Below are 13,529 nucleotides of genomic sequence, written 5' to 3' on the forward strand. Positions count from 1 at the left end.
TACCTGGAGTGATGGGGACAACTGAGCAGGTTGCATATACCAAGAGGTCGGACTCCTCAATCCCATTGGAAAAGCTCATGCTGGGGTACTGAAAAGAATACTTGAACTGGTAGCAGAACCTCAGATCCAAGAAGAGCAACCCAGATTCCTGGCCATGGAACACTGCACCAACTCTTAGTTTATATTCAAATATTTGAGGAGTCATGGAAGTTTGCTAATCCTGTTGTCACATATTTTGTGGAGCCAGAAAAAACTTACGATTGTGCATGTTTGTGAAAGGTGTTGTAAGTGTATGGAGTTTTCAAGGCTTTTGCAGTGCACAATCCAGTCCCTGCAATTTTGCAGTTGCGTTTATATAGTTGGTGTCAAGTGAAGTTTATCTGAGGAGGCTGTCAAGGGTGTTAATTGTTTCCTCTCCTGTTTATGATTTCTACAGCCAAGACATAAAAGTTATGGCCAAGATTTAAAGGTTTTGGAAAGCTAAGCCTTGTGTCACCAATGTGTGTAGATGATGCATTCTCTTGACCTCATTCGACTGTGATTTTCAGCCTGCACTGGGATGATTTTCTGCTGGGCGCACTGTGCCCCAAAAAAGAATTGGCTCCTCCAAATGTGACTCTCCCTTCAGAAAAATGGAGCAGTATAAGCACCCAGAGTTTTGTTTGTTCACAAGAGATTACACCAACAAATCTATACCATGAAAGCAATTTTGGGACCATGGAGAATAAGCAGAATCCAAGACCTCAGATGAAGTTTTCAATTAACCAGTCAGTCTACACTTGCATCCTCACCTGCAAGTGGCCGAAGTTAAATTCCTGTGCAGGGCTGCTGGGCTCACTGAACCTGACAAAGTGAGGAGCTCAGCAATTTGAGGCGACCTTGGAGTAGAACTGCTACTTCTCCAGATCAACAGCAGCTGGCTGAGATGGTTTGAGTATGCAACTGGGATACCCGGGTGCTCACAAAACATGCTGTAACAGATTATGTTTCTCAACAGGGCTGAGAACAACTGGGAATTCCCCTGAAGAACCAGGGAAAAGCTGCGGAGTATATCAGTGGCCTGATCTGTACAACTCAGCATTTTGCCACTTCTACTGTCATCAGAAAAAGTAAATAGAAAGTGATGCAATGATGACATGCATTACAAAACGTTTTAAGTGCTATAATGCTGTAGAAATTAATTTCAAAACTGGTTTATTCAAAGCAGACATTTAAGTACATTTAAAGTAGACAAAACATTTTTGGGTGAAAATATAAAAGAACTTCAACAGTAGAAATTCAAGATTAATCAGAACAGTATCTTCAAATCAAAAACACTTAATTTTCACAGAAGTTGAATTCTGACTCCAAAGCAGACAGTCGGGATTCCATCACAAGAAGCACTTCTTTCATCTATAAAAGAACATAAATACAGCATTAATGTCAAGTCAAAACCTTCTGTCTTCCTTTAAATTATTTTGAACCTGTTTTTTCAGTAAAGTATCATTACATCACTCTGGATGTAAATGCAGTCTAGATCAAGGGTACACAGTGTACACAGGAACAACAGGCAAAGTTCACACAAAACCAAAACCATCATAAATGAAAACCACAACTTTTTTTCAAAATTTTATTTATTAATTTTATTGTAATCATTCCATGCAAATAGATCAATTTATACAAAAAAAGAATTGAAGACAAATCAAACCCCACCCTTGAGAAGGAGAGCATGGCCAAAGGCGAATTGCTTAGGGCTTTTTAATAGGGCAAAAATAAACAAAAGAAAGGAAAAAATATATATAGGTAAATAAAAAAAATGGAGAAGGGAAAGAAAGGCGGAAATAATTATTTCTTCTTATTCTAAAATATTACTGATTAGATCCTGCCAGGTTTTGAAAAAATTCTGTACAGATCCTCTAACTGAGAATTTGATTTTTTCCAATTTCAAATAATATAAAACATCGGTTTCCCACTGACTTATCAGAGGAGAGTTAGGATTCTTCCAATTTAACAAAATAAGTCTGCGTGCCAAAAGTGTAGTGAATGCAATCACAGTTTGCTTGTCCTTCTCCACTTCAAGTCCGTCTGGAAGAACACCAAACAAAGCTGTTAATGGGTTAGGAGGGATTGTGACACCAAGGCTGTCTGAAAGGCACTTAAAAATTTTGTTCCAAAAATGATGTTAATTTGGTGCAGGCCCAGAACATGTGATCCAGTGAGGCAGGAGCTTGGTTGCAGCGTTTGCAGGTTGGATCTTGCCCAGGAAACATTTTGGACAGTTTTAAGTGAGACAGATGAGCTCGATATATCATTTTTAGTTGAATAATTCTATGCTTTGCGCATATGGAGCTCGAGTGAATTCTCTGCAATGCTACCTTCCACTCCTTTTCTGATATATTGATTAACAGATCTTTTCCCAATGTCCTCTTGGATCTTTGAAAGGAACGGACTCTAATAAGATTTTATATAATGCAGAAATGGTGTTTAATTCCTCGAAATTGAGCAGTATTTTTTCCAGCATGGTGGAGGGTACGAGATGAGGAAAATCTGGCAGTTTCTGTTTAACAAAGTTTCTAATTTGAAGATAGTGAAAGAAATGTGTAGCTGGGAGGTTGAATTTGGAACATAATTGTTCAAAAGATGCAAATATGTTGTCTATATATAGATCTCTGAGCAATTTAATCCCAAAACTATTCCAGGTATTAAAAACTGGATATACTTGCGAAGGTTGAAAGAGGTGGTTCTCTTGCAGAGGTGCCAAAGATAAAAGATTTTCCATCTTAAAATGCTTTCTAAGTTGGTTCCATATTCTGAGTGAGTAAAGCACAATTGGGTTATTAGTGTATTTGCGATAACTTGCATTTATTGGAGCGCAGAGCAGGGAGTATAAAGACGTACTACAAGATTTTATTTCTATTGCTGGCCAAGCCTGTGTATGTTCATTTTTTTGTGTCCAGGTTTTTATGGCTTGTATGTTTGCTGCACAGTAAAAAACCTGAAAATTATGTAAAGCCATGCCGCCTTCTGCCTGAGGTCTTTGTAGGGTCACTCTTCAGATACGTGTTTTGAGTTCCAAATAAATGAGGTTATAGCTGAATCTAATTGCTTAAAAAATGATTTATTGATATATATTGGAATGTTTTGAAATAAAAAAAGAAGTTTAGGAAGGATATTCATCTTAACAACGTTAATTCTTCCGGCTACAGTGAGATGAAGGGTTGACCATCTATGCAAGTCTTGCTTCAAAATTTTGTTGATAAAGAGCTTTATGTTTACTTGTGATATTTACCCCTAGGTATTTAAACTGATCTGCTATGGTAAAAGTTAGGGTGTCCAGTCTAATATTATATGCTTGTGAATTCACTGGAAAGAGTATACTTTTATTCAGATTAATTCTGAGATCAGATATCTTTTGAAATTCTGTGAGTGCTGTTAAAACTGCCGGCACAGTGTTTTCTGGGTCTGATATATATAAAACCATATCATCTGCATATAGAGAAATTTTCTGTTCCAGTCTTTCTCTTATAATCCCCTTTATCTGATAAGAATTTCGACAGTGAGCCGCCAGTGGTTCAATGGCGATTGCAAACAGCAGTGGTGACAAGGGGCATCCTTGTCTGGTGCCACATTCTAGCTTGAAGTAGTCTGAACAAATGTTGTTAATACAAACTGAAGCTTCTGGATTGGTATACAGTAGTTTGATCCATGCACAAATATTCGGGCCAAACCCAAATTTCTCCAATGCAGTGAAAAGGTAGTTCCATTCAATCATATCAAATGCTTTTTCTGCGTCTAATGATAGTAATATCTCTGGGGTGTTTGACTTTGCTGGTGAATATATTACATTAAACAGGCGTCGGAGATTGGAAGATAAGTGTCGGCCTTTAATAAATCCAGTTTGATCCTGTGATATTACCGAGGGCAGCACTTTCAAAAATCATAGCTAGAAGGATGGAGAGAGTATCTTAACATCATTTTTCAGGAGTGAAATTGGTCTGTATGATGCACATTGTAACAAGTCCTTATTTTATTTAGGAAAGACAGTGATTAATGCTTGACGAAAAGTTTGAGGTAGAATTGGATTGTCTCTAGCTTCTTTAAGTGTTGCCAATAAGACAGGAGCTAGCTGAGTGGAGAATTTCTTATAGAATTCTATGGGGTAACCATCAGGGCCTACTGATTTCCCGCTTTGAAGTGACTTTATAGCTTCTAGTAATTCTGATAGGGTCAGAGGTTTATCTAGTTCCTCAGCACTTAAAGCATCTATTTGTGGTGTCTGTAATGTATCCAGAAATACATTAGATTGGGTGTTGTCTTCTTTGAACTCAGTGGAATATAAAGATTTATAATAATCTCTAAATGTGTGCATTATATCTTTATGGTCAATGAATTCTTCTCCATTCGTGTTGGTGATTACTGGGATTGCATTGCGAACTTCTTGTTTGTGAATTTGTTGAGCTAAAAGCTTATTAGCTTTTTCTCCGTGTTCATAGTAATGATGTCTAAATAAGTTGTTCAGTTTCTTTAGTTGTCAAGATGTTGAGTTCTGTATGCAGAGCCTGCCTTTTCCTATGAAGAGCTTCACTTGGACGCCTGGCTTGTTCTTCATCTATTCTAGTAATTTCACTTCTTAGCTCTGATGCTTCCTTGGTTTCTAATTTATTTCTGTGGGAAAGATATGAGATAATCTGTCCTCTTAAGAAGGCCTTTAGAGTTTCCCAGAGTGTTCCACACTTTTTAAATACATATGGGGACATGTTACAGAAAGCGTTACAGTATCTTCTGAAATTATTACAATTTTAGATATACTTACATGCTACATCCAGTTCATCACAGTTTTCTCTAGTGGACTTGAATACTGTATGTAATTCACCATATACAGTGCATCCGGAAAGTATTCACAGCGCATCACTTTTTCCACATTTTGTTATGTTACAACCTTATTCCAAAATGGATTAAATTCATTTTTTTCCTCAGAATTCTACACACAACACCCCATAATGACAGCATGAAAAAAGTATGAGGTTTTTGCAAATTTATTAAAAAATAAAAAAATTGAGAAAGCACATGTACATAAGTATTCACAGCCTTTGCCATGAAGCTCAAAATTGAGCTCAGGTGCATCCTGTTTCCCCTGATCATCCTTGAGATGTTTCTGCAGCTTAATTGGAGTCCACCTGTGATAAATTCAGTTGATTGGACATAATTTGGAAAGGCACACACCTGTCTATATAAGGTCTCACAGTTGACAGTTCATGTCAGAGCACAAACCAAGCATGAAGTCAAACGAATTGTCTGTAGACCTCAGAGACAGGATTGTCTCGAGGCACAAATCTGGGGAAGGTTACAGAAAAATTTCCGCTGCTTTGAAGGTCCCAATGAGCACAGTGGCCTCCATTATCCATAAGTGGAAGAAGTTCAAAACCCCCAGGACTCTTCCTACAGCTGGCCGGCCATCGAAACTGAGCAATCAAGGGAGAAGGGCCTTAGTCAGGGAGGTGACCAAGAACCCGATGATCACTCTGTCAGAGCTCCAGAGGTCCTCTGTGGAGAGAGGAGAACCTTCCAGAAGGACAACCATCTCTGCAGCAATCACCAATCAGGCCTGTATGGTAGAGTGGCTAGACGGAAGCCACTTCTTAGTAAAAGGCACATGGCAACCCGCCTGGAGTTTGCCAAAAGGCACCTGAAGGAATCTCAGACCACGAGAAAGAAAATTCTCTGGTCTGATGAAACAAAGATTGAACTCTTTGGTGTGAATGCCAGGCGTCACGTTTGGAGGAAACCAGGCACCGCTCATCACCAGGTCAATACCATCCCTACAGTGAAGCATGGTGGTGGCAGCAGCATCATGCTGTGGGGATGTTTTTCAGCGGCAGGGAGTGGGAGACTAGTCAGGATAAAGGGAAAGATGACTGCAGCAATGTACAGAGACATCCTGGATGAAAACCTGCTCCAGAGCGCTCTTGACCTCAGACTGGGGTGACGGTTCATCTTTCAGCAGGACAACGACCCTAAGCATACAGCCAAGATACCAAAGGAGTGGCTTCAGGACAACTCTGTGAATGTCCTTGAGTGGCCCAGCCAGAGCCCAGACTTGAATCCGATTGAACATCTCTGGAGAGATCTTAAAATGGCTGTGCACCGACACTTCCCATCCAACCTGATGGAGCTTGAGAGGTGCTGCAAAAAGGAATGGGCGAAACTGGCCAAGGATAGGTGTGCCAAACTTGTGGCATCATATTCAACAAGTCTTGAGGCTGTAATTGCTGCCAAAGGTGCATCGACAAAGTATTGAGCAAAGGCTGTGAATACTTATGTACATGTGATTTCTCAGTTTTTTTATTTTTAATAAATTTGCAAAAACCTTAAGTAAACTTTTTTCACGTTGGCATTATGGGGTGTTGTGTGTAGAATTCTGAGGAAAAAAATGAATTTACAGTGATCCCTCGCTATATCGCGCTTTGCGGCTTCACTCCATCACGGATTTTATATGTAAGCATATTTAAATATATATCGCGGATTTTTTGCTGGTTCGTGGATTTCTGCGGACAATGGGTCTTTTAATTTCTGGTACATGTTTCCTCAGTTGGTTTGCCCAGTTGATTTCATACAAGGGACGCTATTGGCAGATGGCTGAGAAGCTACCCAACTTACTTTTCTCTCTCTCGCGCCGACTTTCTCTGATCCTGACGTAGGGGGATTGAGCAGGGGGGCTGTTCGCACACCTAGATGATAGGGACGCTCGTCTAAAAATGCTGAAAGATTATCTTCACGTTGCTACCTTCTGTGCAGCTGCTTCCTGAAGCGACATGCTGCACGGTGCTTCACATACTTAAAAGCTCGAAGGGCACGTATTGATTTTTGATTGAAAAACAAACTCTGTCTCTCTCTATCTCTCTCTGCTCCTGATGGAGGGGGTGTGAGCTGCCGCCTTCAACAGCTTTGTGCCGCGGTGCTTCGCATACTTAAAAGCCAAACAGCCGTATTGATTTGTTTGCTTTTCTCTCTCTCTCTAACATTATCTGCTCCTGACACGCACTCCTTTGAAGAGGAAGATATGTTTGCATTCTTTTAATTGTGAGACGGAACTGTCATCTCTGTCTTGTCATGGAGCACAGTTTAAACTTTTGAAAAAGAGACAAATGTTTGTTAGCCGTGTTTGAATAACGTTCCTGTCTCTCTACAACCTCCTGTGTTTCTGCGCAAATCTGTGACCCAAGCATGACAATATAAAAATAACCATATAAACATATGGTTTCTACTTCGCGGATTTTCTTATTTCGCGGGAGGCTCTGTAACGCAACCCCCGCGATGGAGGAGGGATTACTGTAATCCATTTTGGAATAAGGCTGTAACATAATAAAATGTGGAAAAAGTGATGCGCTGTGAATACTTTCCGGATGCACTGTAACTGAAAGAACTCTGCTGGGTGAACTTTATCACTGACTTTGACGAGACTTGTTATAGGTTACGAAGTTGTATCCACTGAGACCAGAGGTATCAGTGACATTGAGCAGTATTACCATCCTCACATTATTCCACCATGACTTTTTTTTCCCAGCTAGGAAATATAAATGCAGTTTTCCAATTTACAAAAAAGTTAACTAATTTCAAGTAATACTAACATCAGCAAAATTAAACTCAAATGTTATTTCAATTGTTCTGTTACCAATCTATATTTAATAGTAAGGTTTCTTAATAACACATTAACTTCAGTTGTATGCTGTCTACCAGATAAGACCCCAATCCTACTCTGAATGCATAAACAACTCAAATTTCTTGCTCCCCTCCCCAGGGCTATCCAACAAATGTCTATCCAAAAGCATAACTGTGACTGAAATTATACAGTTTTACCAACCACTCTTATAGCAATGCTTTTATATCTGAATATTATTTCTAATAGACCAACACAATGAAACATGCCCATTAAAATACACACACATCTACAAACTTAATATTGGGCACCAGTAAGCTGGTGACCCAGACCTTCCCTATGCATTTTATACTGTGTGATGGACTGCGCTAAAAGTATGAAAGTGTTGTATCAAAAAGCAGTGTCAGTGTCGTTTAACATTTTATTTGCATTTGAATTCATTAAAACAAAAGTTTAAACCCTCAAGGGTTAATGGTATTCTTTTACTTTTTCAAAATTATGATTCACTTAAAGAAACATCAGATTCTTGACAAGGCTACTCATCCTCTGCACTACGCATTTTTTCAGCAGTTTGAAAAGTAGTACAATCCTACAATAACACAAATGATACAAGAGACCATTGGCACCTTTATTATTAATGCCATTTAATAATTATGGGTAAATCAGGAACGACTTAACACATTAACATTTTTCTTTTACCTTACCGTATATATCTTCTCTTTGTTTTGTTTGATTCTATTTGTTATATTCTAACACACATGACCAAATTAATTTCTCACCTTGACCTTAAGAGGCCACAGGAATCCTTGTAAATTGTTACTGTAATTTGAAAGATTTTCACAATTAAGTGTCTTCATTGGATTTAAATATCTGATTCCAAAATCCACAGGGCTTTTAAAATCATACCTACTAGAAATCCTGCAGTACAATATTTTAACTATGTCTATTTTGTGAGTCTAATTCAGTTCAATAACAGCAGCACTTCAGAGTTAAATCAAAGTTGTACTGACATCTCTCCAGAGGCCCCTCTGCCGACTTCTTGAGCCAGAAGATGTTATATAAACTCAAGGGAGTAGGAGAAGTACTCCTAGGTCCAACATAAAAGGTGCTGTTTCACCTCACTCAGGGGTTTCAGTCATGAGGTGGACAAAGCTTGCAAATGAGAATACATGCCTGGAGACAACTGTGATAGTGCGGGTCGGGCCTCACACTACCAGATTCTACCGTGAGCCTCCTGAACCTGCCACCGCCGATAACGTCTCCGAAGGATGAGCCGAGCAAATGAGAACACCACACAATAAAAGTGAACTGTGGCGGTTAAAATTCAAATAAATAAATCCATTAAAAAAGGGTTAAAAAACTGGCAGGGAACTGTCCTTTTCTAAAAGCCCAGTGCATGTTTCTTAAAACTGAAGTCTCCTCTGCTTATCCTATACGGGCCTCGCAGCAGAGGGTTCCTGCCGTTCCATGGCTACAGTAAGGCTCCCTCTCTGGACATAGGCTAGGGTCCCCAGAGGATATGGCACTCACTCTGGGGCTCTCAGTCCGAGCCTCATCATCCCCTTCCCGGTCTTCTGCAGCGAGACATTCCTTGTACATGTTCAGCCAGAATGACCCATTTCAACCACCCTGAGTGTTTGCACACATTTCCCTCCAGGGGCTCTCTTTCCAACTGCCTGCCTTCTCTCTTTGAAGCTTGTTCTCTCCAGCTCACTCACTCTTGCTTCGGCACTCTCTCTCCCTCACATCTTCCTGTCCTCTTCTCTTTCTTTAACTTCCATGTCCTGGTCTTCATTCTAGTTTCCGTCCGTTCTCTCCTTATCTATTTCCGTGGGGAGTAGTGCCTCCCTTGCACACCACAGAAAGCCAATGAGGCAGCTGTGAAAGACCGCACCCCAACGTTCAGGTGTGCCTGGCCTCAATTACCTAACTAATTTCACGCAGCTGTGCAAGTGTACATCCACGGAAAATGAGCCGGACATTTCATTATTTATCAAAAACTTGCTAGCCAGCCACAGACCACACTTTACCACAACAACCCATTAAAAAGTGAGTAGTGAATAGCAGCAAAATCCTGTGCTGCAAAGACTACATCGACAGGGCTTTTTCCTAAAACACCTACCTCCAGTTCATTCCAGTCCTTGCATTTTAAACAACCACCGGGGTATCGTAGAGTGAGAAAAAATGTACTGAACAAAAGACTGGACAGAGAGAAAATAAAAAGCTAAAATTGCTGTTATCAGTTCAGGAGCTCTGTAGCACAGTTAACTGAACCTTGATAATTATTGCTCACATTTAAATTAGCGCTGCAACAATGGAAAGAGAAAGACAGACACACACGTAGACTATCACAGATACTGGGATCCATAAGTTTGCTTAGTGCCTCTGTCTGGTACGATATCTTTCTTTAATTTTGACTACACAATCACTATATGACATCACAACAGCAATGTAATGGTGTGGGTCGGCTCCTGGCTCCCTCTTCTATTGCTTCTTGAACCCATCACCATAAGTACTATAACCAAGATGAGCTTGGTAGAGGAGGACAAACCACACTTAGAGTTAAGGGGATGGTATAAAAGTGATCAGTGCTTTTATTAAAAAACAAAAAACAAGTGTTCAAAAAGTGCAGTACTTCAAGATATTCTCAAAATAAATAATCCAATTAAAAACAAGGTGAAGTGGAGGTTAAAATCAAACTAAATAAATCTAATAAAAACGAGGTTAAAATCAGGCAGGAAATTGTCCTTACTAAAAAGCTTGGTGTCTTCTTCCTCACTGGTGGCTCCTCTGCTTATCCCATATGGGCCTTGCAGCAGAGGAGTCTCCCTACTGACAGTGGCAGCTAATCTTCCACAGGTCCGGGTCCCTGCCGTCCTATGGCTACGGTAAGGCTCCATGTCCAGACTTAGGCTTGGGTCCCCAGTGGCGCTCACTTTAAAGCGCTCCTCCCAAGCCTCTTTGACCCCTGCTGTCTTCTCGGTCTTCTACAGAGAGTCGTTCCTTTTAGACGCATATCACTCTGGCTCCCGATGTTGCTCAGCCAGAGTGATCACTCTTTCAGCCCCCAGGCGTCATCCACTTGGGGTTCTCCTTTCTAGCTGCTTGTCATCTCGCTCTAAAGCCTGCTCTCTTAGCTAATTTGCACCAGCTCCTTCCACCTCCTGCCTTCTCTCTTTCTCGCTTTTACCTCTGTTAAAATCTTGTTTACCTTACATGATTCTCCCTCTCTTACACTCATGCTTCCCCTTTTAAAATGGGGACATGGCACAGCTGTGGAAATCAGCAGCTTCCTGCATCAAGTATGGTCGTGGGTGATCCTACACCTGTGCAGTAAGTGCAGTGCCGTCTGCGCCCGCATCGCGCACAGGAACTGCTCTTACCACGGTCCCATGAACCCCCCCAAAGAAGACGTGAATGATTCGATTATTTATTCAAAATGCCAAACAGCCATGGACCTCACTTTACCACAAGTAAACAGAGTTTAGATAAGCAATGTGGTCTTTGGATATACAAGGTGTTAAAATGCAGTGGATATTTTGTCATGGCATTTTTGCATTGCAAATTATATAGTAATATTAAATTTCTTTATTCATTCATTTAGACGTTCAGTAAGAAGGTGAATGAAGTGCAGCCTTCTACCGGATTTTGTAGGTGTCATTAGGCAGATTTGTTGATATGGGTGTTCTGAATAAGAAATCTGCATCTTCTGGGGCTCTTCATTATCAGCTGTCTTAAAAGCAGCATTTTTGACAGAATGTTACATATTCATATTTTGTAGTTCATAATTTCACAAACATAGATGCCGATTCTTTAACCGTAAACTGACTCCTACACTATTGTTATAACCTCAAACAAACACACAGCACCAGCGAGAAAATATAGTTCACATTTACCATTTATCCACTGATGCCATCAAATGCCAATGTATAATCTGATGCTACAGAAAGGTTTTTCCCTAGCAACAGGTTGTGTGTCTTTTCAGACCAGGTATTGTTTATTTTTAAAATGTTTAATGTGCTCCTGCACACACACAATTTATACTGTATGTCTAATAGGGTTTTTTTAGGAGACTTTTCAACTGCAGATGGTTCATTGTAAACGGAAGCTTGTCGTCTGTAGGTTAACAAGAGCACCTCTGATGTTTGCAATTCAAAATCACTGCCCCTACTTTGAGAGCCACCTTCATGAGGATTGGTTTATAAATGTGACACTCACTGACACATCTAATTGTTTCCACCCAGTTTTAAACAAAATCCGCTCAGGGTTGTCTCCACAAGTATACATTATAATGGCCACAGATGCTATGTGTATTTTGAAAACTGGGAATTACAAATAGTAGATTCTACTTGCTGTCAGCTAAAAGGACAACTAAACAGACTCTGTTTATAAAAATAGAGAAAAGCCAAGCAAAATGACACCTTTTATTGGCTAACTAAAAAGATTATAATATGCAAGCTTTCGAGGCAACTCAGGCCAAATTAAATAGTGTTTTCACACGTTATTCAAAGTACTATAATGTAGTGGACAAATTACACAGTCAACAACGAGAAAGTAGCTTAATGTAAATAATCAATTTAATGTTCAATCTTCCTTGTTTTTTTCTTAACCTGCCTTCTATTTTTTTTTTCTTTTCTATTTTTTACCCTTTTTCATTATAACCCTGCTTGGAACTGCTGTTGCAGACATACTTCACCTAAGCATAAGCTCTTTTAATTTGTCTTATATCTCTCTATCTTATGTATGAAAAAAGTTGAAAAAACTGCAATTCAAACAAAGAAAAGATGTGCTGCCTCCAAGGTACGCTGGAGGACACAAGCTGATAGCGCACACAAAATGGCTTTTGCTTAAGATTCGAAATCAGTAATTTCTCTTTAAAATAAAACAGAAAAAGAGTTGCTGTGGATTTTATTCCATAATGGTGTTCAACAGAATTTAAATGGAGAAATCTCTGCCCAGGTCAAAACTAACAGGACAGTGAGGGCAGATGGTATATAAGGATAACGTTTAACATGCAAATGTTATAGAAACACCCTGCGGTGGGCTGGCGCCCTCTGCCTGGGGTTTGTTCCTGCCTTGCGCCTTGTGTTGGCTGGGATTGGATCCAGCAGACCCCGTGACCCTGTGTTAGGATATAGCGGGTTGGATAATGGATGGTCTATTGAAACAGTTAATCATAAACACAGATTTCTATGGTTTCCAGATTTAGAAGTTTAAGGGAAAAGGCCAGTAGCACTAACTTGCATTCCAGTGCTTAGAATTTAATGAAAGGTATCTACTAACAAAACAAGCAGTTTGCTAACTGCACAAACAGAAATGTTGAAGATGAAGTGTTGATTATCTTAATATCTGATTTCTTGATAAGGCCAGCATTTCAGAATACTAACACTGAAAATTTTATCCACTTTTAATACTATTTAACCTCAAATACTGATTCATAAATTGTGTAATATCTTTCAATCAATACATTAAACTCAGGAAACTGGAACCATTGTTATTCTGTAAAAATTATTCTGTAAAAATTAATAAATTCAGAATTTATTCTGTGAAATGCAGGACATCTCAAAGTCGTGTCCTGTCTTCTCTGTTGTTTAAACTGCATACTATTTTTCTGTTATGAATTATGAAGATGACACTATAATCCAAAGTTTGGTATAATGAATCAGAAATGGGAAAATTTTACACAGAACTGAACTGAATGTCAAATTACAGCAGCTCAAAATATTCATGTTTAATTTTTAGTGTGTTTTTGTATATTATACAGAGCAATGAAACACTCTGGTCATTATTTCAAGTTTTATGTTTATGCGGCTGGTTGATGCATATAACGTTGGGAGGTGGAGGTTCAAATGTGCAGTATACAGTCTCCTGTTTGCTATTTGGAAGACTTACC

General features: G+C 39.5%; 1 protein-coding gene across 1 annotated transcript in view; it reads right to left on the reverse strand.

The window, feature by feature from the left end:
• Nucleotides 1-1,177: 1,177 nt before the first annotated feature.
• mis18a (MIS18 kinetochore protein A) overlaps nucleotides 1,178-13,529 on the reverse strand; it is a 121,422-nt gene continuing 109,070 nt past the window's right edge. Inside the window, exon 5 of the mRNA XM_028813689.2 lies at nucleotides 1,178-1,392. Within this exon, the coding sequence (XP_028669522.1) occupies nucleotides 1,318-1,392 (75 nt within the window). The 3' untranslated portion in view covers nucleotides 1,178-1,317. The remainder of the gene's footprint in view (nucleotides 1,393-13,529) is intronic.

The sequence above is a fragment of the Erpetoichthys calabaricus genome, chromosome 11 (genome assembly GCF_900747795.2).
Source record: "Erpetoichthys calabaricus chromosome 11, fErpCal1.3, whole genome shotgun sequence".
Lineage (NCBI taxonomy): Eukaryota > Metazoa > Chordata > Cladistia > Polypteriformes > Polypteridae > Erpetoichthys > Erpetoichthys calabaricus.